Source organism: Numenius arquata, chromosome 17, assembly GCF_964106895.1.
Source record: "Numenius arquata chromosome 17, bNumArq3.hap1.1, whole genome shotgun sequence".
In the NCBI taxonomy this organism is placed as follows: domain Eukaryota; kingdom Metazoa; phylum Chordata; class Aves; order Charadriiformes; family Scolopacidae; genus Numenius; species Numenius arquata.
In genome coordinates, this window is record NC_133592.1 from 11,739,323 (window position 1) to 11,763,959 (window position 24,637).

Genomic DNA, 24,637 nt, shown 5'->3' on the forward strand with positions numbered 1-24,637 from the left:
TGGCTTTGGGGGCCAAGTGCTCAGATGGGTTTAGCTTCAAGCTGCATCTTTCTCCGGCAAAACACAGCCCCTGAGACACGCTGTGCTAACCCTCAGGGCTCTGCCTCACTGCCGGACATCCTCCACCCGGGGTTCCTGTGCCCACGGTGTCCCAGTGGCTTTGTGGTCCTCCCCAAGGTCCAGGCTGATCCTGATTTCCACCACCAGCCTGAGCGTGTCCTGTTTTTCCACAGGTGAGACACAGGACCCAAGGCCATGCCCGAGCGGAGTGAGGAGCAGCCGCGCACTCGCCCCGTCGCTGCAGTCGCCCCGTGGCCACCGTGCCCACCCCGTGCTGCCCACCCAGCCTGGCCATGGAGAGCGCAGGTGGGTGATGCTGACCCCCCTGGGGTGCTGGGGTGGGGAGTCCTGACCAAATTAACCCGCCTCATCCACCTTCTTGTCCCTCCGATAAAATACATGGATACCTAAGGAGGATCGATTGCCTCTGGGCAGACCTTGCTCTTTGCAAGGTGTTGGCAGATCGTGCTGGATGGGTGGGAAATGAGGCACGAAGCAACAGAGGGGCAACCAAAAGGTTTGCTGCAGAGGGGGACTTTGAAAGCACCAGGTCTGGCAACCATTCACATTTGAATTTTAAAGAAGTTTTATATTTTATTGCAATTTTTTTTATGTCCATCCCCCCTCTCCCCGCCCTCCCAATCTGTGTTTTATTTTCACGCTGTTTCACAAGGCGGTGTTGGTCTCCCGGCACCCCAAGGTCAGGATATCAATGCTGAAAAATTGGGTTTTTTTTTTTTTTCATTTCTAAGCCACTGTTTGTCGCTGGTAGGTTGAGGCTGTTTTTAGATCAAAGTGCCTCTTGTTTGTGCTGGAGCAAACGCTTTGACGCTCTGCTCCCCACGAAGAAACCTCAGCGTATCACGGCTGTAGTCACTTTGATTTAGGGAAAGAGGACAGTGTTTATATCGGTGCTCAGGAAAAACTTCCCCTGGTAATTAAAAACATACACAAATGAAAAGAATAGGAAATTTCAAATAGTCCATTATTGTGTAATTCCCAGTGCAAAACCAATGAACATAACAGTGAAATTGAGGAGCTTCACAAAATCACTGGAGAGAAAACAAAAAGGAGAGAAAATACAAATTTCCAAAGCAAAATTTTTACATTTCTTCCAAACAGCACTTCCAAAATGAGAAAAAAATCCCATTTCAGAGGATATTTTTTCTCTGTGTCTCCCCGTGTGAGTGCGATGGCATGGACTGTGCTGGCAGAGGTGGCACTGCCCGTGTACACACACACAGCTTCACCAGCACGTGTGGGTAATTGTGAAGCCGAGTGTGTGGTTGGTTTCTAACATAGCTTCGATGGAAGCCACGGTCGTAGATACTCCTCCTCTGCAGGAGAAGCCTGAATTGAATGACTCCTCTGCACAGACATCCTTAAAGGGATGCACTTGGGGGATATGATATAGGGGAGAACTTTGTAGTGTAGGGTAGATGGTTGGACTCGATGATCCCAAGGGTCTCTTCCAACCTGGACGATTCTATGATTCTATGATTCAACTTCCCTGGGGTCAGTAAACAGGAGAACTATTTTGGCTTTGGGCCGTCCTCAGCAACAGACCATCTCCAATACTTTAAATTTTGCATTTCCCAGCTGACTTTGCTACAGGGCTTGTGTCTGCAGCCCCTGTGCCCTGGGCACCATCTCACTGGACCTGTGGCACTGCAGTCTTTGGGCTTGGAGAGGGCAAGAGTGGCTTGTCCTGTGGCTGGACACGCTGCCAGCCCTGCGAGCTGGTGACAAGGAGGCATCAAGGATGCTGTGAGGGGCAAAGTGCTCCTGCTCTCTGCTGTGCATCACCAGTGGGAATGGTGGCAACTCTGGGGTGCCATGTCCACTCCCCTGCATGATGACCCTGGGCTCACACACCCTCTAAAAGACACAGTAGAAGAGCAAAAAACCATCTGTTTTTTGCTTCAAACCCATCCTGAGGTGGTGCAGGTGTCTGCATAGGATGAGGGGGCAGAAACTCAAAGCTGTCCCATCTCTTGCATGATCATGTCTTGATGGTCCTCTGCCCACAGGAGCAGTCACTGGAGAGGCCCCTGTTGGTCTGACCCTCCAGCTAAGCTGTAAAATCCCCCCTGTATTTTTCTGTTTTCCTTCCCATAGCTCCCAACCCACCTCCCCCAGTCACTGTTCCTTGTAAAGCCCAAAGCACCACCTGCTCCACCAACCAGACCCAGCCCAGTTGGCCTTATCTCCTTCCAGAGCCAAGGAAGGATGTTTGGAGGCTGTGGTCCTTGAGCACAGCTCTGAAATAGCGTCACCCTGGCTGCCTCCTCTGTTTCTTGTAGGTAAAGATGCGTGTGAGTGCCCACCACTGTCCTTCTGCCATCTCTCTGATATTAGGGACGATGGAGCTGTGGCAGAAGAGGTTGAGGAGGGAATAAACAAATTCAGGAGCAAAACTGGGCAGGACACGTGGTGGTGATGACACCAATCCCAAAAGGCAATGCCATGTGGATGAGACAGTTTAGACCAGGCAGTATGTATCTGGAGCTCCCTTAGGACCTGGATCAATTGCTCCTTGCTTGCACCCTTGCCACGCAGGTGGGACCCGCTTAGCCACTGCTGGCAATGGTCCGGACCCCACCAGTGAACACGGAACCTGCCCCAGGAAAGAGCCCTGGGATACGGTTACCACAAGCATCTGAGCTCCTCCTCTGGGTCAGGCCGTGTTCTGGCTGCTCCACCCTACAGCTTCTTACAGAAGGAGAACATCACCTAACAATACCCAACTTTATATAATGCTTTTTTTTTTTTATTTTATTAGAAAGGAACAAGAAACATTTTGCCGATGGGGAACGAGTAGCCCAGGGTAAGAAGGGACACACACAGAGTAAAGGGACCTTGCAGCTTTCCTGGCTGACTCCTCAAGTGCTTTCAGGGCTGACGTCTTGACGTCTGCGATGTGTCGGCGCACATGGCCACCACGAGCCCTCACCCCCATGTACAAGTCATACCTCTGAGGTTGTCAGAGTTATGCTTGGCCGGGAGCAGGATGCAGTTTGGTTTTGACGTCTGCGAGGAGCGTGTGGTGGTTACCAGGCAGCAGCACCGACCTCGGGTCCCTGGTTGGGGGAGCAGAAGATGCTCAGGGCCCACAGGTGGCTGGTCACACGTCAGAGAGAGGCTGTGAGAGGTCACAGGTGGAAGGCAGGAGGTGACATGCCCAGCCTGGTGGCTCTGCTTGGGTTTCCCAGGAGGAGTGAGATGCCCATGTGGGCAGCAGACCTTGTTGCAAGAGTGTTCCTTGTGATGGGTGTAAGGTCGAGGCCAAATCCATGTGGTGCCAAAATGCAGAGGTGTCTCTCTTCATGGTGCTAAGCGGTAGTTTAATTTTGTAGTTTCTATATTTAATGTGTGATTTTTTTGTTGAACAAAGGGAGAGAGGGGCTCTGAAGAGCTCATACACGCACTGTCCTCTGCAGAGCTCCCCTACCACCACATCCCTGCTGGACTGCTTTGCTCTCCAGTATGGTTGCATGGGCCACCAGTCCATGGGGTGGCATTTTCTCCCCAGCTCCAGTGGCCCTGGGAAGGGCTCTGGCCCGTTTCCATCAAGGCTCATCCAGGCTTGAAGCCTGCAGAGACAGCTGTCCTGAGGGATGCGGGGAGGGTGCAGTCTCCATAGTCACCGCACGCTGAAAACGGTGTCTCCTGCTCTGGGGTTGTCCCCAGGTGCGAGTCCCCCAGGGGTGCTGGCCTGGCTGCTCATGTCCTCTCCATCCCTGCAGAGGTGGAGTCAGACATCCTGCGCCGTGTCCGCACGCTGCTGCGAGAGCTGGATGGTCACCACCCCGCCTGCCAGAGCGACCGAGGTAAGGTGAACCCCTGGCACCCTCACCCCCTGTTCCCCCCACTGCCTCCCTGGGGCATTGCGTGGCCCCAAACCTCACTGCTCCCCTCTCTCAGATGGCGTCGGTGTGGGAGGACACAGAGTGGCCTCACGTCCCTGGTCCTGCTCTGTCCTTTGTAACCTGCTCTTGGAAGTGCTAAATCTTTGGCGAGCTCCTGGCATCTGCCAAACCAACCTCAGCAGCTTTCATCCCTCCTCCTGCATCCTTTACACCCTTCGCTTGCCCAGGGGGGTCCAGCATTGAGGTGGGACCTCAATTGCCAGAGTTTTCGGTGTTGTTCCCAGCTCTGACACCGACTTGCCGCACAGCCCCATCCAACTCACTTAACATTCCTGAGCTGGAGTCTCCCCATCTCCTCCTGCGGGGGTATGGCTCAGCTCCTCACTAAAGAGTCAGTTGAAATCCCTGAGTTATGGTTTTGGAGAATAAAACTCTAGCTGACCCAGCAACTGGACTGCTACAGCCTTAGGAAACTTAATTGATTTTGAAAAATTGATTTTCCTTGGAGTGCACAGAATATTTTACAGTTAGTTAAGTTTGATTTTGTCTGGACTGAGCAGGACATCTGCAGGATTGAGATGCTCTGTGGTTCTTGCTCTGAGTGCCAGCTTTCGGCAGGCAGTGTTCAGGTGCTGGGTGCTGGGACCAGCAGGAGCCCACCTTCCTGGGGGCAGGCGTTGAACACTGGCGGTTGTGAACAGAGCAACAGAGGGAACCGGAAAAAAAACTTCATGCCCATTGCCCTGCCTTGCTTTTCTCCAGCCCCCCCCCAGTCCTAGGATCTCTGCTCCCTGTCTTCTACTCTGCCCTGGTGAGGCCACATCTGGAGCACTGGGTCCAGTTCTGGGCTCCCCAGTTCACGAAGGACAGGGAACTGCTGGAGAGGGTACAGCAGAGGGCTACAAAGATGATGAGGGGACTAGAACATCTCTCTGATGAGGAAAGGCTGAGGGACTTGGGTCTTCTTAGTCTGGAGAAGACTGAGGGGGGATCTGATCAACGCCTATAAATACTTAAAGGGTGGGTGTCAGGAGGATGGGGCCAGTCTTTTTTCAGTGGTGCCCAGTGACAGGACAAGAGGAAATGGGCACAAACTTGAACACAGAAAGTTCCATCTAAAATGAGGAGAAACTTATTTCCTTTGAGTCAGAGCCCTGGAAGAGGCTGCCCAGAGAGGCGGTGGAGCCTCTGTCTCTGGAGACATTCAAACCCCTCCTGGACACACTCCTGTGGGACCTGCTCTGGGTGACCCTGCTCTGGGTGACCCTGCTCTGGGTGACCCTGCTCTGGGTGACCCTGCTCTGGCAGGGGGTTGGACTTAATGATCTCCAGAGGTCCCTTCCAACCCCATATCATTTTGTGATTCTGTGATCTCTGGGACCTTTTTCCAAAGGTTTCCCAGTGTTAGAGGTGCAATACATCAATTCTGCATCTGGAATCAGGGCAGCAGCGTGACTTGTCCCTTGCAGAGGGTCACTGAAGCAGAGGGCAGAGAAGCCTGGATTAGCTCTGATAATGATGTCAATGTAGCATCCCAGGGGGGGATTTTTGCAGGAACAGTGCCCAGGTCTCCTGATTCCTCCATCAAACCCTGCCCCTGATCCATCACTGCTCTGCTCTGCAACCTGACCTCCTCCTTGGCTTTCACTTCTCAGGGATGCTGCGGTGGACCCTGCATAAAAAAATCGACCAGAATCCCAGTAACAGCTCTGTCCTGGTCCGGATCCTGGTGAAGGAGCTGGAAAGGGTGAGTACCAACTCAGAGACCCTCCCCAAGCACTGGGATCAATCCCTCTGTGGCGTGTGTCCCACTGCGAGGTCCAGGGGGGCAGAGGGATGGGGACACAACTCCACCCGCAGGGCTCTGCCTCCCCCGTGGGGCATCCCGGGCTGGGGATGGCTAAGGTGTTTTTAGGGGCCTTGAGGCTGGCTGGGGACCGTAACTCAGCAAAGAGTGAAAAACTCAGTGGGACACCAGGGCAGACCTGTAGCTCACCCCCAGCTGATGGCTTCAGGTTTGCCCCAAAAGTGACATCGAGCCACGGGCAGAGCAGGGAAGCTCCCCAGGTGATGCCACAGCAGTCATGGGCAGCTGGCCTTTGCAGCTTGCAAACAGCAAAGTGCAAAACGCTTCTGAGCACCCCCAAATCCCCCTCATCCCACCCCGGCCAGCTGCAGCCCCAGGTACAGTGGAAATTTCTCCTCTGTGGCACTCATTTCTGCCCCAGAAGGTGCAGAGCAGAAGTGTCTAACCCAGTAACCTGTCCTGAAGCATCTGATGGAAATCCTGTCACGGATTTTTTGTTTCATTGATTTGTCCTGTCATTTTCTGGTTTTGTGTAAACCTTTAGCACCCTCAGCATCCTGGTGTGACCTGGTTTGTGGTTTGATGAGATGTCATGTGTAGAAGTAACACCTCTTCTTTCTTATGAGCCTGCCTCATTTTACCCAGCGCCCTCTCATTCCGCTGCAGGGAGGAGGAGCCCATGTCCCCCCACCTCCTCCTCCCCACCCCAGCGAACAGCCCCCGCGAGTCGTCCTTTGTGCAGAAACCTCCCCATACCACTTTCTCTGCATCTTTGCCATTTCTCCTTTCCTCTCTGCTCCGCTCTGGGGAGACCCCACGTGGAGCACTGTCTCCAGCTCTGGAGTCCTCAGCACAGGAAGGACATAGACCTGTGGAGCAGGGCCAGAGGAGGCCACGGAGATGCTCCAAAGGCTGGAGCCCCTCTGCTGTGAGGACAGGCTGAGGGAGATGGGGGGATTCAGCCTGGAGAAGAGAAGGCTCCAGGGAGACCTTAGAGCCCCTTCCAGTCCCCAAAGGGGCTCCAGGAAAGCTGGGGAGGGACTCTGGATCAGGGAGGGGAGCCATAGGACGAGGGGGAATGGTTTGCCACTGAAAGAGGGGAGACTGAGATGAGATCTGGGGAAGAACTTCTTTGCTGTGAGGGTGGTGAGACCCTGGCCCAGGTTGCCCAGAGAAGCTGTGGCTGCCCCATCCCTGGAGGTGTCAAGGCCAGGCTGGATGGGGCTTTGAGCAACCTGGTCTGGTGGGAGGTGTCCCTGCCCAGGGCAGGGGGTGGAACTCGATAGTCCTTAAGGTCCCTTCCAACCCAAAGCATTCTATGATTCCTTTCAAGCTGGAAGGATGGAGCCACCTCGCGGGAAGTTGCTCAGCTCCTGTGTCTCCTGCCTGCTGCTGCTCAGCCCCAAGGGGGACCAAGCACCCTCTATCACTTCCCTCCGCCAACACTTTCATGTCAGCCCTGCGCACACATCACAGTGCGGTGAACATCGAGCAGTTATTCCTATTCCCTGTTTCCTGCCTTTCCAGCAGCTCTGAGGCCGTTTGCGGGCTCTCTCCCCTATGCTGTGGGGGTTTATCTTCCCTCAGTGCCTTGGGGAGGGCACTTATTGAGCGGCTTTTGCAAATCCAGACAGGAACACCCACATCACCCTTGGCTACAGATGCAGGGATTCCCCCGGAGGGCTTGAGGTCTGCTTTCCCCTGGAAAAGCCATGTCAGTCCCTCCCTGTTATAACCATTATCACTCTGCTGCTCTTATCTTTCCATGCCCAGGAGAGATGTCAGGTCTCCTGGTCTGTAATTCCCTTCATCACCCTGAAGCTCTTCTTGGAAATCAGTGTCACTTTTATTTTATTTTATTTTTTTTATTCCTCTGGTACTGCAGCAGCTCCGAGCAGTCGGTACCAACCACAGATAATAATTTAGCAATTTCATGCTTGAGTTCCTACGGGGCTCTGGGCAAATATCAGCTGGTCTCAGCAACTCAGTAGTGTTCATTTTACTGATCATTTCTAAAGCTTTGTTGCCATCAGCTCCATTTAACTCAGCTCCAGCAGCCCTGGAGAAAGGGGCTGGAAATCTCTTTGGGATGAAAATGTCTTTCCTGGGTTTATCCAAGGGCATTCCCGTCGCTGGAGCTGTCAGTTAGAGCCAGGCTGCAGGGAGCGGTTGGGGCTCTGTTGACCTGAGCATCCATCTGGCTTCCCCTGGGCTGGGACGGGGATGCAAGAGCATCTCTCCCCCCTGCCCACTCCGGTCCCACACCCACCAAGTGTAAAACATGCTTTTTCCAGAGGGTTCCCAGTGGTTTTATGTTTTTCATATGAATTTTTGCAACAGAAAGGAGCTCCTTAATGAGCTCAGTTGGAATACTTTGCTCGTGTATGAACTTCGCAGCTCTTGCTGTGCAAACCACGCTCCCACAGCAGCTTCCAGAGCCTTCACATCCCTACAACAACCTCCAGCCCTGCAATGGGGTGGTGGCAATAGCAGTGTGGTCCACCCCTCCACCTCCCGTTCTTCCCCAAGGCTTGGTTTGCATGGGATACCCACCAAGCATCCCTGTCTGCCCCAGAGACATCCTGCCCATCCTGGTGGCCTGTGGAGAGACCCCAAAGCCACCTTGACCTGGGCAGCATCCCCCCTGAGCCCGGGCGAGTGCCTGTGCTCACCCTGTGTGCCCGAAACACTGAACCAGCTCACCCCGGGGGCTGCGGTGGCCCCCCCAGCTCTGGTCCCAGCCCCTGCTAGGCGCTGACTGTGCCTTTTGGTCCCACAGGCGGAGCGAGGTGACTTCAGACATTACATCATCCCCTTGCTGCACACCCTGATGTACGCCTTGATAAAGGTAACCTTCCGCGGGCTTCTCTGGGGCAAGATCCAGGGAAATCAGAAGCCACGGGAGGGACCACCTGAGGTCAGTCAGCACCTCTTCGTGTGCTGAAATACTCCAGTACCTGCCCAGTAAAGCCCTAGCGCTACCATGGATGGACTCAACTGTGCATTTCCCAGTGTGATGTTTGATGGCTGAGATGCCTGTGACATGCATGGGAGTGACAGGTCCTTCTAGGTGACCCCCTTTTCCGAGGTGTTTAGGTGCCTGATGGTGCAGGAAGCCACAACCTGGCAAAAATGTGTGCCCACAGCCCTCCAGTGGGTATTGCTGGAGGTTTCCAGCAATTGTAGGGCCTGGTTATGCTTCATGTATTGCATTTAAATCCACATTGAATTTGGTGTAGCTCTGTGCCCTCCCACCCTGGGGTCTGTTTTGGGGGAGAGCACCGTTAGGGACCACTCCTGTGGCATCTCCTTATCTGCCCCTTTCTTGCCCCAGGCCCCTTGCATCTCCGACGAGCTCTGCAGCAGAGTGTATGATTTCTGCAAGAAGCTGCTCACCCTGCCCAAGCCCTTCTGCACCATCGGTTTGGACTATGCCATCAGGCTGAAGATGGAAAGGACAGCACCGGGTAGGAGGGCTTCTCCACTCTGCCCGTGCAGGGCACGGTGAACAGCTTTAGTCCTTGAGGCCATGGTGGTGGTGTCTTGGGGGAGGTTCCATACCTGAGCTGGCCTTTGCCTGATGCAGCGAGCCATGGCAGGGATTTCTGCAGGGGACTGGCCAAATGCTGGGGGCTCTTAGGGATGCATTTGGATGGGAGGGTTCTTCTCTCCTTATTTCAAGCTGCTGAGCCTTACTTACTGGTGGAAAACCTTGGGGTCCTCCTGCTGTCGGTGTTGGCACCACCAGAGTCAAGTCCAGCCCATCTAAGGCAGGTGTATATACAGCCTCTGTCTGTATAGGAAACAGGGTGCTTACACTCCCAGCCTGGGTATCTCAGTAAATTTTGTGGAGGTCTTCATTTTGCAAAGTCTGAAATCTATCCGAAATTGAGTTGCAGGCTGTCCATCCCTCCACTACTGTGTATCATGTTCTAGACACTAAAACATCATTAGTTCCTCCAGAGATCAGTCCCTTTTAGAAAGAAAGCCAGAGGAAAACTCTGTTTTCCTTGTTCTTTATGCTGCTCATTAAAGTTCTTCTCGGTAAAGTCTTCTTTAGGAAGAGTCTTTAAAAGAAATCCTTTTAAAAGGTGCAAGGTGCAAACACCTTGTGAGGTAGAAGTAAAGGATGAGAAACCTGGTGGGAAATTAGAAAGTGCCATTCTTGGTAGTCTCAGCCTATCACCATCACCCCAACCATTCTTCCCCAGTACCACTTTGTCTGGAGCTCCAAGGTCCACTTTTATCTCACCTGGCTTCTGGTAAAACAATGATCCAGTGTGGAGAGATGGGGATCTCCAGGAGGGCTTTTGGAGCACCACGAGGTTTACAAGATGATTGCATCCAAGCAATGCGGGGTGGATGTATCTTCCCCACCCCAGAGCTGGGTGAGGGTAAAGTACACCTCTCCTGATGCAGAAACACATTGTGTTCTTCATATCTACTCAAATGCTGTCCCCTGATGTGGCCCCGGGCACGGAGGCTGGGAGTAGGGCTTTTCCTCCTGCTTCTGACTCTGCTCCAAAGCTCAAAATCCACTAAACAAAGGAAGGGAAATACAGGAAACTGTCCCTGAATAGAAGGGGTTTTCTTTTTATGTAGCATGGTCTATCTTTGTCCTTGACTATTTTTAACTCTGAGCCCGATTCTTGGCCCTTTTACACCATCTCCCCAGCAAGGAGCATTCACCGACTTGGCAGACCCACCATCGGCCAAGGCAGCCAGGAGCCGCGCTGAGCCGCTGCGCTGGGCTGTGCTGTTATTTCTCATGCTCTGACTTCTGCGTGTTTATCTCCTTGCATTTGTTAGGTACGTTGTACCAAAGAATGGTCATTTCCGAACAAAGTCTTAAAAGTGACCCGTACCCTTACCAGGAAAAGTGAGTAGATCCTCTTCAAATGTGCTGTTACTTTTATTTCTTTTATAATCTCATAGTGAAATCTGTCATTTTCCTGTGCTTTGAATTAATGTTGAAAGGAACAGACAATTTGGACATACACCCCACGGCAGTGCGCGGTCTTGGGGGAGCTTTGCGTTGGGAGAAGCACATTCCTCCCAGGTGTCTCACTTTATTTCTGTGGTCCTGGGTGGCAGGGAGCCTCCTGGGCAGGGAGACAGGGCAGAGAAGGGGAATATCAGCAGGAACCCTTTTTTTTTGCATGGGATTTCTTTACTGCATCCAGTTCTGGGCTCCCCAGCTCAAAAAGGACAGGGAACTACTGGAGAGAGTCCAACAGAGGCTGTGAAAATGATGAGGGACTGGAGCATCTCTCTGCTGAGGAAATCCTGAGGGACCTGGGGCTGTTCAGCTGGAGAAGAGCAGACTGAGAGGGGACCTCATCGATGCTGAGCAATAGCTAAAGGGTGGGTGGCAAGAGGATGGGGCCAGACTCTTCTCAGTGGTGCCCAGTGACAGGACAAGGGCCAATGGGCACAAGCTGGAACACGGGAAATTCTATCTGAACATGAGGAAAAACTTCGTTCCTGTGAGGGCGGCAGAGCCCTGGAAGAGGCTGCCCAGAGAGGTGGTGGAGTCTCCTTCTCTGGAGACATTCAAACCCCTCCTGGACACGTTCCTGTGCAACCTGCTCTGGGTGGACATGCTTTGGCAGGGGGGTTGGACCAGATGATTTCCAGAGGTCCCTTCCAACCCCTGCCAGTCTGTGATAATGTAGACATGAGCCACTCACGCCAGCCCTGATGTCGGTAACGGGCAGTCTTTGTCTCATCTCCCTCTTTTCCCATCCTCCCGCCCCACGCAGGATTTTCATCTTTGCCGATCCGGACCTGCTCTCGGAAGCCATCTGCAACGCGCTGGTCACCGACACGGAGGCAGCTCAGGTGTCCCAGAGTCCCCGGGCGTGCATGTGCTACGTGATCGTCCACGCCATGCAGGCGGCCCTGGACGAGGGCTGCGACGTCAGCGGCTTGAAGAGAAGCCTCCAGGTAACTGCCACCACTTCTGTGGCACCAAGTGTGGTTTTCCAATGGTCCTCCTCTTGCTGGGCAGGGAAAGGATTTTTGGCAAGTGGGGAGACCCCTCCCAGCTCCTCACTGCTGCTCTCCATCCCCAGTAGCCCCAGTGTTACTTGCAAGGCTGGGCTACAAGCAGAGCTGGCGTTATACTAAAAAAATTCTCCAAATAGAAAAGAGCTGCTGCAGAAAGAGCCAGAGGTCTTGAATCTTCGGTTTGATTCTTTGGTTTTGCAGAGCAAAGCTGGGCTCTGAGGGTGAAATACAGGCTGCTGTGATCCCTGGTTTGGCGTGAGGAGCCATCAGTCATTGCAAAACCACCTCATCAGAAATGGTTCAACCAGTTTTCTCCCAGACCTCCTTCAAGGAGCTGTGGGGCCACAATAAGACAGAAAGCCGGTTCAGACAGGTGACTTTGCAGGGGATCTCAGCATTTTCCCCTCCAAAGGACTCCTTTGTGTGTCTTCGGTCCCCATCTGCCCAGCTGCCACTGGAGCTGTCACCGGAGCTGCCAGCCCTGCTGCTCGCTCCCTGAGCTGGTGGCATCCAGGAGCACAGTGCCCATCAGCTGCAAACCTGCCAGAAAGAGACCTTTAAGCAGACAGCATAGCCAGCAGCTCTCCTCCTCCAGCCTTCCCCGGGGACAGGAGGTCAATTGTGTCCTCTGCTGCACAAAGAATAATTTTTGCAGGACTCATTTGCCCTCTTTCTGCCCCTTCCCACTGCCCTGTCTGTGGAGCATCTCCTCTTTTCACACCTCTGGGTGTTAATGGCTGCTCCTCGCGACAGGAGATGCCCACGAGCGACGTGGAGCACTGGTTCCAGCAAGTGGTGGCGGCGGTGGAGTGTGCAGGCCAGGAGGGGAGCGCAGACCGGGGCCAGCATGCAGCCAGGCTGGAGAAGATTTACCACGCCGTCCTCAGCGCCCCACAAGCAGGTGAGATCCAGGCTGGCCGTGCAGGGTGGGCAAAGGGGGCCGGGAAGCTGGCAGGTCCCTGCCTCGCTGCCGTGTCCTCACTATTGCTCTCCCACAGCTGCCCATCCCCACCTCCCCTCCGCCTCCACTTGAGCTGCGTCCCTCACTGGGATCAGGTCCTCACAGCCTGGCTCCTTGCTGTGACCTGATGTCCATGATGGCCAACTGCTTGTGGCAGTGGAAGGCAGGTTTGTCACCTGAGGAAAGGGACCGTGGCAATCTCTGCTGCTAATTCCACTGCCCTGAGGCCCAGAGATGTCTCCGTCATTTGCAAAGGGTGCCATAGGTGTCGACCAGGGGAGGTTGGGCAGAGTCTCCAGTGCTCTGCTGGTGTAAGGTACATCTTGCCATAGCCTAGACTGGGGAGACACTGTGCACCACTCCCTGAAACCTCCTTGTACTGCTGTGGTGGGCACTGGTACTGCCACCTCCTTCCATCCCCAGCAGTGCTCTGTTCCAGCCTGGTGCCATCGGGGCTACACAGACTATACTGAATGTCCCCCATCACAGCTCCTCACACAGATCCCGGGTAGACCAAAGGGAAATGGGGGCCATGCTTACCTCTTCCTGGCTGCTCCTGGTGGAAGGTCCCTGAATCCCAGCCCCCTTCCCAGAAAGAGCTGGAGACCGTCCCAGTGCAAGAAATGGGGAGGAGCAGCCAGTGGTGCAGGGGAAGGAGTGGGACCCTCTCCTTTGGTGTCAGTGAGTGATTCAATTGTCTCACTGCTTCTCCACAGAGCCAAAATGGGTTAAAAATAGCCTGCAATGGTGGGGTCAGAGAGCTCAGCTGAGATCGCCAAGGGGAGGTCCTGCCATGTGTGTTGAGGGCCCAGTGCTCAAAGAATGTTTTATTTATTCAGCAATCCCTCTGCTGTCTGCAGCAGCACAAGGTCCTTCACTTGCCTGTGCCGGCTTCCCCATCCTCATTTCTCCCTCTCACTGATGTAGGTGTAGAGACCTTCTCACGGCTCAGCCTGTGAGGTCCTGTGGTGACAGCCTCAGGTCTGGCCAGGAGCTGATTGGGGTGGGAGAGCCCTTGGGGTCAGCACAGGCTCTCTCAGCCTGTGTCTGAAGCACGGCACCAGTGGGGGTGCAGGAAAACTGTCTGCTCCTGTGTGTTACAAGCATCCTTGTTTCCCCCAGGCGATGCTTCCTCGGGGGGACTGCAGGGGACCCCTCTGCCCAACCCCAACATCAGCTTTCACCTCTGGACAGAAGACGACCAGCTCTGTGAGTGCTCTGGGGGGCCTGTGGCAAGTTCGGGTGGTGCCTGAGGCTGGGAAACCTGTGCAAAACATGTTATTTAGGCCTGATTCTTGGGCTGTGGGTCTCATAACCATTGCCCAAGGGCCAAACTTACAGAGGCTCATGCCGACTGCACCAGCCTTCCTTCCTCTGGGGTGTCTGTGTCAGGTCAGGGGATTAGGGAGGGAGAGGGGTGAAGGAGATGAGGAGGGGACCCCCATGGGACAGGCTGCAGCAGGACTTGCCCAGAGTACATGATTTGAGTCATACTGAGCTCTCTTCATGGTGCAATGTGAAATGGGACCGAAAGACTGACTCTTCTTGGACCCGCTGGTGGAGATATTGACCCTCCAGTTTGCACGAGAAGAGGGGAGCCGGGGCAGGACTGGGGCTCAACTGGGTTTGGTTGGATTTCCCTCCTCGAGCTCCCTTCTTGTCTGCAGGGAAGGAACTGGTGCTGTTCATCCGCCCGCTGTCGCACAGCTGTGAGCCCAACTGCCTAAGCCAGGACCTGGACAACTTTGAGATTCAGGACATCATTTCGGACTGCGAGTGCTGCGAGCAGACCCGCTTCTCCGTGCTCTCCACCGACAGCGGCATCGAGCGAGACCTGCCGGCGGCAGCCGAGGAGCCCTTTGCCCCTTGCAGCACCGAGACAGAGCAATCCCGGCTCCAGAGGAAAGGTGGCATCAAAAAAAAGCTGTCACCACTAGAGAGCGTGGCCTTCCTGCAAGCTGGCTGCAACGGTGCTGGGGCAAAGCCCCCGGCGAAGCCCCTGAAGAGAGCGGGCACCCCCCCAGAGCCGGCAGCCCCGCTCCGGAGGCTCCACACTGCCCGCATCGTGCTTCTGGGGGACGACCGGATCCTGGGGCGCCTGGCCCAAGCCTACCACTCTTTGAGGTAACCGGTGGCCACAGCCTCTTTGGTTCTGGGGGCTTAGGGAAAGGGCAGACAGGGTGGGGGCTTGCTCTTCAGCCTGTTGACACAGCCAGGATGGCTGGGGATGGGGTTGGGCTCCAGCATTACCAGAGACAGGACCAAATGTTTTGGTCACCCAAGTGTTTTGCACCCAAAAGCGTCTGGCTGCATGGCATCGTTTGGCTCTGTCAGCCCAAATAGAATCGTAGAATCATAGAATTGCTGAGGTTGGAAGGGACCTTTCAGATCATCAAGTCCAACCATCAGCCTAACACTGACAAAAACCACCACTAACCCATGTCCCTCAGCACCACGTCTGCCCGGCTTTTAAATACCTCCAGGGATGGTGAGTCCACCACTGCCCTGGGCAGCCTGTTCCAAGGCTTCACAACCCTTTCAGTGTAAAATTTTTTCCTAATATCCATCCTAAACCTCCCCTGGCATAGCTTGAGGCCATTTCCTCTTGTCCTAAAGTGATGCACAAAGGGAGATTTTCCCTTCTCTCCATGGTTTAATGAACAATAAATGAGGCAAGATGCTTTCCTATGCAAAAGAGAATAATCCTAAAGAAAAGCTGTTTTCCAGCTGCCCATCCAGGAGACCAGCATGGGGTGGGTGGCGGTCATGGTGGAGGCAGCAGTCTGGGGAGCAGCCTGGGTGCAGAGGGGACCACTGGTCCCATCTGAGAGCCCATCTGTGCGATGTCCCTTACCCCATCATCTCCCCTTGCCGGATTTGGGAACCTGGGGACTTCACTGCCATCCTGTCACACTGAGCAAAAGAGGCGTGTGAGGAGGGCATGAGCTCCTGATGCAGAGCAGATGTGGTCTCCTGGTACTGCCCAGCCCTGGCCAAGAGCTGTTTCCCTCCCGCCTTCCCCTTGTGACGTGGCTATTTATTCTTCCACTTCAAGGAAACGAGAAACACGGCGAGTTTTCCTGACTCCCAGGCTGAACCTGCAGTTCTACTACATCCCGGTCGTGACGGGGCAGCCCAACACCTTGGCCGTTGCGGTGAGTCTGGGCTCGGCAGCTCCAGGCGCTGCCACCAGCTGATAGTGTTTTTGGAGAAATGCCTGCTGTTTACAGGAATTCACATCCATTAATGCCTAGTTCCTAGAAGCAGGAGGATGGGAGCCAGGACAGGGCTCAGTTTGCAGATTGACTTCAGGAATCCATCAGCTCCAGAGACATTGAGGCTGCTCCAACCACCCCGATGGGTGATAACTCACAGCCTAGAATGGGTACTCAGTTTTGCTGCCATGTCCCAGCTATAGGAGGATCGAGGGAGCTTCAGCAAAGGACCGATGTTTTTCTCACCTCCCAAAAGCTCAGGGGGAAGTGGTTGTCCTTTACTGAGGGCTTTGCCCGCTTGGTCATGGCCCCAGCTTTAGTTCTGCAACTCACCACCTTGCAGCTTATCTTGGGCAAAATCTCTTCACCTCTGACAGCCTTGAGACAGCGATAAATAAACAGTTGCACTTCTCATAATATTTGAAGCTGGCCCAGGGCTGGCTGTGAGTCCTGACAAACGTGCTGTTATAAAAAATGAATATTTCTTCTTTTCATTCTTCACTTGGTCTTTAGCACCTGCTAAGCCAGTGCTGCAAGAAATGTTTTGCTGCCTTCTCTGGACCAAGCAGGGAAGGGGGATGGATGGGGTTTACTGGGTATTTGTGCCCCAGGTCTCTCTTCCTCCTGGTATTTTGAGCCTCGATCGTGCTCTGAGCTGTGTGTCTCTCCCACAGGACCATGCTGCCACCGGCCAAGAGGAGCTCTGCGAGGTGGCCGGGTACCTGGGCAGAGCTGATCCGTGGTACGAGAGCAACATCAACACGCTGTGCCACATGATTCCCAAGTTGGCCACCATGGTACGAGGGGACACCTTCCCACCTCCCCAGCCTGGCCCATTCCCCAAATGCGTCTGCGGTCCCTGAGGATGAGCTCGTGCCCTGCAGAGCTCCTCTGTCACCCAGACAGAGGTTTTCTCCCTGCAAACCTGCCCCGGGGCCTGGCAGCCGGAAAGGTGCCTGCGGCTGACACTGCCCCAGCCCACAAGACCCATTTTCTGTAATGGGTTTTTTTGGCCAAGGGACAGGAAACGGCAGATTTCAAGAAAGAAAATGTAAATGAGGCATTTGCTGAAATACCCCCAGCTCTCATTTCCCGGCAGTTTGAGCCACCCATAGATAGCCTACCAAAAAAAAAAAAGGCTGGTAGGTGGGTGCAAGCCTTCGCTTGTCCCATTGGCTTTGACTAGTCATGGCAGAGCAGCTCAGCGCCGCCCGGGGAGACAGCTCATTATTTATCTAGAAAGGCATGAGGGTTAGTGGGCAATGTTTTTGACAAGTGACTGTGGCTGATCCATGATGTGATTTGTCCCCCTCAGCCTTCCTCTCCGAGCAAACATCTTGTGACTGATCTGTTCATCACCGATGTCGTCGCATACTACGTCCGCATGGGCATCCAGCCTGTCTGCTTTCAGGTCTATGCTGTGAAGGTGGGTACCACATCTCTTGTGCCTTCAGGTGGCCCTCCAAGGGCTTGCAGAACCCAATCTGGGCAGAGCCATGCAAAGTCGACAGCGGCTGGGGGCTTTCAGCATATCTGAGCCTGGATCTCCATGCTCTCCAGCCCACCCCCTCCTTGCTAGGCTCCTGGATCTAGTGCCCATAGCACAGCTCAGCCAGAGCCAATGATCCCGGGAAGGCTATTTCAGGATCACCCAGGTCAGCAAAGTGAACCTTGAAACTACCCGGTAAGGACACAGATTTCCTGCTCCACTGCACTTGGGTTTGCTCAGGAGCTCTGGCACCTCCTGCTGCTTTAGATGCTGTGGGCAAACAGGAGTTACGGAGTGGCTTTGCCCAAACCATCCTGTACCTTGCAGGGGCTTTGCAAGGCTTCCTGAAACACCACTTTATTTATTTCCTGCCACCTTTTCTCTGAAAAGGCATCATAGTGAGACGTGGCATTTGATATGAGTGCAAAAAACTACTGTATTTGGTCATGTAACACCAACCCCCCCATCTGCTCTCCTGGCAGCTTTCCCCCTTCAAAGTGGCACCGATGCACGTATCTCCTTTTTATCTACCCGTAGCCAATGTCGTAACCTATTGCAGCAAAGGAGCAGCCACTACATGAGCAACCTGACATGTGGCTCACAAAGAGCTGGAAGAGCTTTGGTGGAGCATCACCAGGACTTGAACTAATAACATGTAGCTCGTTAACCCTTGGAGCAGCTGGTCCTCGGCTTGTGGGGCTGGGAATTTGGGTTTTTTGGTGAATTTTTATTTCACTCATTTCTTCTCCAAGTTGGAAATCAAAAGGAAGTGAGAGAGCGGCTGACTCAAGCAGGAACTGAGTCCAGATGTGGTTTGCAGATAGCGGCACCTAACCTACCCTGCTGTTGTATGGGGTGCGATGCCACTTCATCTACGTTTGGTTTGCCTTTTTGGTTAAGACCACACTGTTCCTCTTTGGTTGCAGAGAGTTTTCCTGGAAGGGAAGGTCAAGTCCCACGGGAGCTGGATGTAGGGCTAGGAGAACCTCCCAGGGTTCCTTACCTTCATATTTTGCCCAAAACAAGCCCATGAATAGAAAATGAATAAGTTTGAAGTGACCGGTTGATTTAGGAGTATCAGGGAGAAATGACCTGCCTTGAAGCTAAGGCAGCATCTGCAGCCAGGCTGGGGGAACTGCTCCCCTTCTCCTGGGTTGCCTCTGGGTGGATGGCTGGGAACAGACTCATCTGTGGGGGCGCAGTGACACCCAGTGGCAGGGGACACTGCCCGTGGCTCTGCTGGCCAGGTCCTCCAGCCTCCTGGCCTTCAGAAAGCAGAGTAAAAGAGGTTCTCTCCATCCCATAGGCCCCCTGGCTGCCATGATGTCATAGATTACCTTTGGTGATGTCACACCTGGATGCTCTGAAGAACCTTTTGAAGTAACAAGCGCAGTGTGACATCACAGGGTGACTGAGGAGGAGCTGTTTTTTAGAGATTTTTTTATTGTCTTTCAGATTTTCTTCAATGACCCAGCGCAGGAGCCGGCTGAGGACGTGTTCCTCACGGAGCTGCGCACCCAGGTGCAGGACAGCATCTCCCACAAAGGTGTGTGTGTCCCCACGTTGAGCCCTGCAGCAGGGGCTACCATCCTGGGCAGGGTCCTGCTGGCCCAGGCTCCCTCTCGCCCTGTCCCTCAGCCTGCAGCCATCAAGGCCATGCCATGGGCCACTATCCCCTGTTCCTTGACAAGCAGGAGGCCTCCCTAAACACCTCCACTCCATCTCCCTCTCAGGCACATGACACCAGGCTAAATGAGAGACCTTGTGGTCACTAGCTCCAGGTTTTTTAGACTGTGCCTTTGATTGTCTCCACGACCCTCTGAACTTGAACCAACATCATGTATTTGTTGAGGAAACAAGCTGGGTTTTACAGCTATCCCCCTTCACAGATGTTTTCCCTATTAGAAATTCTGCTTCCTTGAGTTGCCAGTGATGGGACAAGGATGCTCGAGGGCTGGACTGTTACAGAGGTCACATCCATCCCTTCCATCAGCATACCCCTGTGTCAGATCCAATGGATGTTTGCCATTGCCGTTGGGCACAGAACTTCGAATGCATCTATCTCACTGGAGCTGTTAAGTTCACAGAGGAGAGGAGAGAAGGGCCACTGTGCCAGACCACAACGGCTGTGTGACAGATGGGGTGGGTCGTCCCATGGGAGGACCCCTCTCTTGACCACAGACAGGTGGGATGAGTGAAACCTCAATCTTACCCGGTTCCCTCCTTGCAGAGTTAAACATCACCAAGAAGAAAACCACCCTGGATGGCCCTGGCATAGACCTCACAGTAACGTACAGAAAGGTAAGCGGGGCTCTCAGCCACCCAAAATGTCTCTGCTCACAGGGATCCCCAGCAGGACACAGATCTCCCAAAAGGAGTGCTCTGGCCCTCCTCATTTCTTCTGGAATTGTACTTCAGCACAGAAAGGTCGTGGTGAAGTTAAAAAGCCTGTTAGATAACCCTGCGTTTGTGAAAAACTGCCCCCAAACCTCTCCGTGTCCAACCTCCCTGCCAGGGGGAATTAACAGAGCCTTTCCTGCAGGTTGTGGTGAGCGACCGGGCAAAGGAGATAACAATGTCCCTGCGCTCCACAGGCCTGGTGATGAAAGCCATCCCTGCTGATGAGGCTGAAGGTGGGTTCCTCCTACTTGGAACAACGTGAAGAGGTTTTGCTGAGTTTTCTGGTGCTCGATAGAGTAAATCTGACCACAGAGTGCCAATTGCGCGTGGGCTGCGGGGGTTGAATCAGTGACGTGCATGTATTGGTGTCACCAGTCTGTGGTTGTGTGTTTTCTCGAGAATGATGTTCCTGGGGCTCCCTGTAATGTGGGGTTCAACATAACCATAATCTAGGCTTGGCGGCATCTTCCTCTTCCTGCAGCCTTCCTCTTTCACCTTGCCCTTAGTGTAGGCTCTGAGGTTTCCACCCTGAGTGTGATCCCACGCAAACCCTTACCCCATGGAGCTTGCCAGAGTCCTTTTCTGCTGGTCCCATGGACCTCTGGTAGTGTGCCCGAGTGTGGGATCTGGCACCAGCCCCACTCGATGCTGAGCTGAGATCATGCCATGGTCTATGGCTAACACCCTGCTTCTGTTGCAGACCTGGTGTGTCTGAATGTGAACATCACTGAAATCGTTCGGATCAACAACTTGTCAGGACGATCGTTCTCAGTAAGTAGCTGTGGAAGGTCACGGCCCTGGAGGGGCTGTCTAACGCATGGAAATCCCTTACAAACATGGTGAAAGGGGGAACACTCTGTGGGGAGGAGGGGAGGAGAAGGCTCTGGGGCCACCCCACACAAAGAGTGTTTTGCAATTACTTTCCATTGCAAAGTTTAGATTTTTGAGCCAAAGCCTCAAATGCCATCCCTGCCGCTCAGTGCCACATTGAATCCTGCCTCAGCAGACCCTGAAGGACTGAGCTGCTGCTGGGGTGATGCTGTGACCCCAGGGAGGAACTGGAGAAACAAGGCTTAGCCCTAGTCATCGTGGCTCCACCTGGGTACAGGAGAGGTTCTGTAATTTTGTGATTAACTCCATTAGCTCCACGCTCCAGCTGCAGTGCCCTCCCCAGACCCTGCCTGTTAACCCCCATAGAGCTCACAAGAATAGAGACCACTGGAGAAATATTTTTAAAAAGCATAAACGAGAAGCAGGAACTTCAGAGATGGGACTGAAAACTTGGGCTCCTGTCCTTCTTGTTTTATGTGAGAGTTCAAGTAGACACCAGAGGACACGCTGTCCCGTGGGAATGTGTCACTGCAGTTTGGGTGGCATTAAGTATTGAGGTCATCCACCCTCTCTGCTCTGCCCTGGGGAGGCCCCATCTGGAGCACTGTGTCTGGTTCTGGGCTCCCCAGTTCAAGAAGGATGGGGAACTGCTGGAGAGGGTACAGCAGAGGGCTACAAAGATGATGAGGGGACTGGAGCATCTCTCTGATGAAGAAAGGCTGAGGGACTTGGGTCTTTTTAGTCTGGAGAAGAGAAGACTGAGGGGGGGGATCTGATCAATGCCTATAAATACTTAAAGGGAGGGTGTCAGGAGGATGGGGCCAGTCTTTTTTCAGTGGTGCCCAGGGACAGGACAAGAGGAAACGGGCACAAACTTGAACACAGAAAGTTCCATCTAAACCTGAGGAGGAACTTCTTTCCTGTGAGGGTGGCAGAGCCCTGGAATAGGCTGCCCAGAGAGGTGGTAGACTCTCCTTCTCTGGAGACATTCAAAACCCGCCTGGACACGTTCCTGTAGGACCTGCTCTGGGTGACCCTGCTCTGGCAGGGGGTTGGACTGGATGATCTCCAGAGGTCCCTTCCAACCCCATAGCATTTTGTGATTCTGTCATTCTGTGATTGTGCCTTGGTCATTTGGGCCCTGGTGCCTCCAGCCTCTCAGCTGGTATTTTTAGCCAGCCAGCACACTTTTGCTTGTTTTCACCTGGCTTTCGGGAACACCAAGGTGTTGCAGCCCATGCTGCCCACCAAGATACCCCATGGCCCTGGAGCACAGACCGTGCCCCACATCAGACATCTCTAACCCTTCAACCTGTGCAAGCACTGCCCGTTTGGAAAGTTTGCCCTTGCGAAATTTGACCAGGTTGTGATTACAGAAAAAAGAGACAAGAGAGACACTTCCCTCCTTAAAGAAGTCACCTTGTGTCACATCTGAGATTAAAAAAAAAAAAAAAAGAGAAATGTCATCATTTGTCCCTTTCGTACCCAGTATGCACACACCATCCATCACTGCACAGCCAAGGGAAGGGATGTGAGACACTCACTGGGCTCTTCCTCCTCTCTCCATCCAGGCTGTGGCCAACAGGTTGAAAACACGCAATATCAAAATCAGGAGCACAGAGCAGAGACCCTTCACGGTGTGTCTGGACAAGGACAGCAGAAGAGCCTACAGGAACGTGATCTGGTGAGAATGCCACATGTGCCGGGGTCTGCACACCTTGCTGGTGGCCTTGCATCCCTCCTGGCCCAGAAAGGGCTCCCAAGGTGGCAGAGCTGTTTCCCAGGGAGTCCTAGTCCTGATCCTCATACGTGACAAAAGACCCATGGGCAAACACATTGCTTCTCTAGGGAAAGCAGGGCAGAGCGTTGCCCTCCTATGTTTGTAGTTTCAGGTGATGATGTGAGAAACAAAAGAGTTCTTCCATTTTAAGTGAGGTGCTGTCATTAGGACAGTAGAAGGAAAGGTACCTCCAGGGACAAACTGAGCTCTTAGATCTCCTTAATTACATCGTGGAGCTGATGCTCTCTCACTGACTGCGTTCCTCAGCAGGGTGTCTCAAGCATATGAAGGTAGAGGGAGAGAATTCAGCTCTGTGAAATTAGCAGGGATCAATGTGCCTATAGTAGGTGCAGTGACATATGATATGTTGGAAGCAGACAGACAGGTGGTTCGTGGTCCGTGGACAATGTGGAACATACATAAAATGTGAATTTCTGAGAATCCAGTTGAGCCAGGCTAAGGACACTGGTTTTGTGGTCAAACTCTAATCACATCAGCTCATCTGTCCAGCCAAAACCAGTTGAAAAAGCATAAAAGCAGCCGCACATCTCGGCATGACATCCCTTCCTCAGCAGTCAGTGGAGAGACCTGTTGTTTGGTTTGAGGTCAGACTCTGGCCCTCAAGGGCAGATTTGCACATGCAGTAAATATGTTCTTGTGTTCTTGCAGCGTGGAAGTGTCTCCTTGCCTAGAGCCCAGCTACTGCTTGCAAAAGACAAGAACAATGAAATTTAGCCTGCACGAAACAGAAGATGTGGGGCTTGCGAAATACATGCCCAAGTCTCTGCTGTTACCCATCAACACGTTTGCAGGCTTCATCCAGTGAAGAGAACGAGAAAAAGCTGGTGTGAGAGATGTAACATTGGGTCATCACAGAGGAGATGGGAAAAGAAAACACACTAAAAGCCACCAACAGCGGTGATGGTGCACAAAGCTGCAGCAGCAGAGGTGGGGAGGGCTGAGGGAGGACAGCTGTGCCCTGCTGAATGACAGCGATGACCACAGCCAACCCCCTCGCCAAGGGGCAGAGCGTTGCTGAAAAACTGTTTCAACCTTTTGCACAAAAGTCAGGGAAAACCTTTGAGGTTCGTCGTTTCAGGGAGACTTGGGGGAAACACAGTGGAGGCCGTGGTGCTCGCCGTGCTCGCAGACAGCGGAGCAGTCGCTGGCAGTAATATTTATTATGGCAATGTCTCGCAGCCTGGCAGCGGGTCAGGGCCGGCTGCGCTGGGATCTGCACAGCAAACTTTTCATTCTGGCACAGGGTGATGTCTTTGGGCAAACCAGCAATTATTCCCCTGCCTGATGTAGGAATCCCCATTGTAAGCCTGGCCACAACCGGGAGAGCGTGTGTGTTTAACGCAGCTTCTAGGGAAGTCGGTGGAAAACCTGCTGTTATTTCAAAGGGGTCACACAAAGTACCAATGAACGGTGTGAAACAGGGAGGTGGGAAATCCAGTGCAATATTTGGCAGTGACGAACAGGGCAAGAACAGCTCAGGCAGTGCTGTGGGAAACGCTCAGCTGTGAGCGGGATACACGTGCTTGAAGAAGAAACCTTTGAGCAAACAAGGGAGACTGCACAACAGCTCTTGGACAACTGAGCTATACCTTTGAGTCCACCTGGGATTTCACTGTGGCTTTGCTACGTCACCTCTCTGCATCTGGTCTGGAGCCTAACGAGTGTTGGTTGCATTTCTCCAGCTATCCATCCCAGGAATAAGCACCCACAACTCCAGGAGCAGCGGACCTCCTCCGTGAGGTCAGCCAGCCATCCCTCTGCATCCCAGCCTGGTTTGGTCTGTGCCTGCTGGGCGCGTGAGAGATATGGAAGAGTGGAGGAATGATGGATGCCTGCAAGACTTCTCCGTTCCTTTCTGCTGCTGCTACCAGGGTGTAGAAACGCTCCCCTGGTCTGCAGATGGGCCAGGCTGAGCAGTGACAGCTCCTGCTTCCACCCAGGCTCAGGCTGACCCTGTGTTAAGGATGATGGTGTAGAAGGACCCCGTCTTCACTCTACTTTGTGGCTGACTGAAATAATGGAAGCAACGTGGTGTGTATTTATTGACTTTCTGCATGCAATCTGTGGTTTCTGGGGTATCTCCAGGGAGTCTTTCCTAAATTCATGTTGAAGGGTATTTTGGGGGTGTTCCCTCTATGACACTATCATTTTTTTTATTCTCTCGGCTCCCAGATAACTCATTACCTGGGTTGCCC

At 53.4% G+C, this 24,637-nt stretch overlaps 1 protein-coding gene across 1 annotated transcript; it reads left to right on the top strand.

Annotated features, from left to right (window-relative positions):
- The first annotated feature begins 353 nt into the window (after positions 1-353).
- Positions 354-23,247, top strand: PIK3R6 (phosphoinositide-3-kinase regulatory subunit 6). Its single transcript, XM_074160168.1, has 19 exons — positions 354-366; positions 3,807-3,890; positions 5,585-5,676; positions 8,516-8,584; positions 9,071-9,203; positions 10,546-10,615; positions 11,499-11,682; positions 12,499-12,646; positions 13,829-13,915; positions 14,374-14,830; positions 15,762-15,861; positions 16,596-16,718; positions 17,237-17,347; positions 18,866-18,956; positions 19,641-19,711; positions 19,953-20,043; positions 20,511-20,581; positions 22,213-22,325; positions 23,091-23,247. Exons 1-19 carry the CDS (start codon positions 354-356, stop codon positions 23,245-23,247), a joined length of 2,265 nt encoding a protein of 754 aa, XP_074016269.1.
- Positions 23,248-24,637: the final 1,390 nt, after the last annotated feature.

What these genes read in the sequence shown, in the direction of transcription:
- PIK3R6 (XM_074160168.1), top strand. An exon ending in CCAACACCTTGGCCGTTGCG is followed by an intron (nt 15,862 to 16,595) that starts GTGAGTCTGGGC and finishes TCTCTCCCACAG; the next exon opens with GACCATGCTGCCACCGGCCA. An exon ending in GGACAGCATCTCCCACAAAG is followed by an intron (nt 18,957 to 19,640) that starts GTGTGTGTGTCC and finishes CCCTCCTTGCAG; the next exon opens with AGTTAAACATCACCAAGAAG.